Here is a 3,487-nt window from a genome sequence, read left to right as displayed (position 1 = left end):
CCACCTGGCTGGTTGTGTGCCACGCATCATCAACGTGGGGTTCTTCCTCAGTGTGTGTGTGTGTGTGTGTGTGTGTGTGTGTGTGTGTGTGTGTGTGTGTGTGTGTGTGTGTGTGTGTGTGTGTGTGTGTGTGTGTGTGTGTGTGTGTGTGTTCTGTCATCACAGAGTATTTCTGTGTGTTTGTTGATACCTTTCAGGTTTTCCTTCCTCCCACTCTCCTTTCGTTTATTTATTCTTCCTTTCTATTTCAGAAAGGCTTCTGTTTTCCCAGGACTATAGCAGGAACAAACAGAGGATAAATATACCTGGCTCGGAGGGCAGATTTTCCAGACCGGTTGACATAATATCTAATCTAATGACACAATAATGGTGATGATCAAACATGTGACGTGTCTAAATCATGTTTAATGGTTATTTTGAATGCCACAGCCCATTTGTATTGTATTTAAAAAATATATATTCTATAAAAGAGCTTATTCTTCTACACTAATAACAAACGTGTCAATAATAAGATGTGTCATTTCTGTCCGTCTCCAGACTTGTAGATATGTATCTCTGTGGTTTAACAACGTGTCATGAGTAATGAGTTCGTTGAGTTAACAGAAGGTCCACAAAGCGTATCTGGTGTCCACAGACTTTTTTGTCTCCTCTCTTTTTTTTATGACCGTCAGCTATAAATGGCCGAGAGGGGTGTTTGAGGACTGATGTAGCTCAGTGTCGTGTCGTTAGGACAGAGACAGGAGAATGATCAGACCTACAGCTACAACATTCAGCTTAGTGCTACTGCTGTACTGCTCTCTGTCTCACAGTCTCACACAGTTCAACACTGTGACAGGAAGGATACCTGATGACCAACAGGTAGGCTGGAGAAAATCCTTTCAATATAAAAGTCAGAGAAGTAATGTTGATTTAATGGAGCTGATTCAACTAACCATTCTCACCTGATGAGTAACCTTGCCTGAGACCTGAACACTTGTGTTCGCTCTCTGAGTAAATGTGAAGGGTTTAACTCAGAGGAATAACATGTTCTTGTGGCAGGTGGGAGACCAGTGTTTAAACCCAGTTGGTCTCACCTCTGACACGTGAACACAGAGCTCAGTAACACTGTACTTTCATGGCGTCTTAGGCTGATATTACATCTGTGGAATTCAACTGTTGAGTGACAGGTTTTGGTCACTGGAAGGCTTTTGGTTTGCTGAAATAGCGTGTCAAACAGACATTGTTATTTTGACGATGGATACTATATTTCTGCTTCATTTTATTTCATTCATCAAAACACTTTATCGACGGTGTTGAAAGCTTTGTAGTTTCTCTCATCTTTCTCGTTTCAAGGAGACGACTTCCTGGAGGTTCAGGAACCTAACATCTGTTCCTGAGGGGCTGGACGTGAGGCTGAGGGAGCTGGATCTGTCCAACAACGTTATAAGACATATAAACAGCCAGAGTCTGGCTCTTCCATCCCTACTGAGACTGGACCTCAGCTACAACCAGCTAGAGATCATATCTGAAGGGGCTTTCAGAGATGTGGCCCAGCTTCAAGAGCTGAACTTGGCCAGGAATGCATTGAGCCACAATGTGGACAGTACCAGCCGAGCTCTTGGGTCTCTCCACAGACTGAGGAGGTTGGATCTCTCTCTGAACGGTCTGGATGATGACGCGGCGGGACTTTACCTTCGTGACAAATCAATTCTAGAACGCCTAGATCTCACGGGCAACGGTTTGACTCGACTCACGCCCAAGCTGTTTGCAGAGAGCCTGAGCGTGAGAAGCATTCGCATCGAGAACAATCTGATCACGGCAATAGAGGAGGGAACGTTTGAACCGTTGAAGAAACTCAAGATCTTAAATTTAGCCAGAAATAATCTAGTCAACATCTGTGATTTTAAACTCCATCAGGTGAAGCTCTTAAATCTTAGCAGGAATTCCATAGAGTTCTTTGTCACCCGTGAAGACGGTCACCCATACGAGCTGGAGATCTTAGATCTGAGCTTCAACAACCTCCTCTATTTCCCCATGGTCCCCAAGACCAACCGGTTGAGATACCTCCACCTACAGAGCAACATGGTGGGGACCTTAGAGACAGACACCTTAATATCAGAGGCAGACTCTCTGTACAGAGAACTAACAAGTGAAGATGAGGTAAATGATGCTGTAGACAACAACAACATATACTCTAACTGGAAACTGATGCCGTTAGTTTACATGGACCTCAGTAGTAACCACTTCAGGTCTCTACCTGTGGAGACTCTGAGCCATCTGACGTCTTTGGTGACGCTGAACCTCAGCAAGAACTGTCTACAGGACATCAGCGGCAACGGCCATGTTGGAGGCTACCACCAACCTTCCTTGACCTTTCCGTCTCTACGCTACTTCGACCTGCAGAACAACGGTCTTCGACAACTCTCCACCTTCTTCCTGGAAGCCCTACCAAACATAGAGACATTAAACCTGAAGGAGAACTCTGTGAGGCCTTGTGATCCAAAGGACCAACTGGGACCATCTGAGACAACGAGAGTTAGTCTTAATAGTATGTCCCCTTGTGTTTCCTTCTGGAATATCAAAACTCTGAGAAGTCTAGATCTCCAAGACAACGGGATCAAAACACTCCATCAGAACACATTTAAAGGAACCCCTTTGATTTCTCTCAACCTGGCCAGTAATGTAGATATAATCTTTGATATTGGCGCTCTAGAAGGGTTGCAGAGTAGTCTCCAGTCTCTGAGTATCAGTGGGAACAGCATGACAACCTCTGCCTTGTCTCTGCCTTGTCTGAAAGCATTGAGACGACTCAACATGTCCAACAACAGTGTAGACGTCCTCCCGGGCATCATCAGCTGTTCTCCTTTGACGGAGCTTGACCTGAGAAATAACGGGCTAACGTCTATGAATGAATCTGTGGTTGATCGTTTGTCTCTATATCTTGATGTGTTGTATGTCAGTGGCAACTCTTTCAACTGCTGTGACACCAACTGGCTAAAAGCCCTAAACAAAGAGAAAGTGAATATTCCAGACCTTCACCATGCTGTGTGCCTCAGTGTCAATGGTACTCTGTTGACTGGCCTTCTGCGTAACCATTCACTGCACTGTTCATTGGAACTTAGCCCAAAGATAACAGAACCAAACCTTGGGCAAATAATGATAATACTTTTGTTTGTGTCAACAGTATTGATAACATTAGTTGTATTTGTGAAGAAGGTTTGTTGCAACACGGGGTCATTAATTGTGTAATGATTGTGCATGTAAAACCAAGAGCTGTGTTCGAATACCCATACTAACATACTGTATACTACATACTTAATGTGTATATACTACATATTATTAGTTCATATTAGTATACTGTATACTACATACTTAATGTGTATATACTACATATTATTAGTTCATGTTAGTATGCTGTAAATTACATACTTAATGTGTATATATTATATACTATTAGTTCATTTTAGTATACTCTTGCTCCCGTGACATATTACTAGTTCGACCTACT

General features: G+C 43.1%; 1 protein-coding gene across 1 annotated transcript; it reads left to right on the top strand.

Moving 5' to 3' along the window:
* Window positions 1-664: 664 nt before the first annotated feature.
* LOC110504349 (transforming growth factor beta activator LRRC32) lies at window positions 665-3,279 on the top strand. The gene is made up of 2 exons (XM_036969825.1): window positions 665-858; window positions 1,333-3,279. Exons 1-2 carry the CDS (start codon window positions 745-747, stop codon window positions 3,226-3,228), a joined length of 2,010 nt encoding a protein of 669 aa, XP_036825720.1. The 5' UTR covers window positions 665-744; the 3' UTR covers window positions 3,229-3,279.
* The last annotated feature ends 208 nt before the right edge of the window (window positions 3,280-3,487 follow it).

This window comes from Oncorhynchus mykiss, chromosome 31 (genome assembly GCF_013265735.2).
Source record: "Oncorhynchus mykiss isolate Arlee chromosome 31, USDA_OmykA_1.1, whole genome shotgun sequence".
Classification (NCBI taxonomy): domain Eukaryota; kingdom Metazoa; phylum Chordata; class Actinopteri; order Salmoniformes; family Salmonidae; genus Oncorhynchus; species Oncorhynchus mykiss.
The sequence above is the reverse complement of the archived record's forward strand: the minus strand, read 5'-3'. Positions and strand labels throughout refer to the sequence as shown.

What these genes read in the sequence shown, in the direction of transcription:
- LOC110504349 (XM_036969825.1), top strand. Translation starts at nt 745, where the DNA reads ATGATCAGACCTACAGCTACAACATTCAGCTTAGTGCTACTGCTGTAC. An exon ending in GGATACCTGATGACCAACAG is followed by an intron (nt 859 to 1,332) that starts GTAGGCTGGAGA and finishes TCTCGTTTCAAG; the next exon opens with GAGACGACTTCCTGGAGGTT.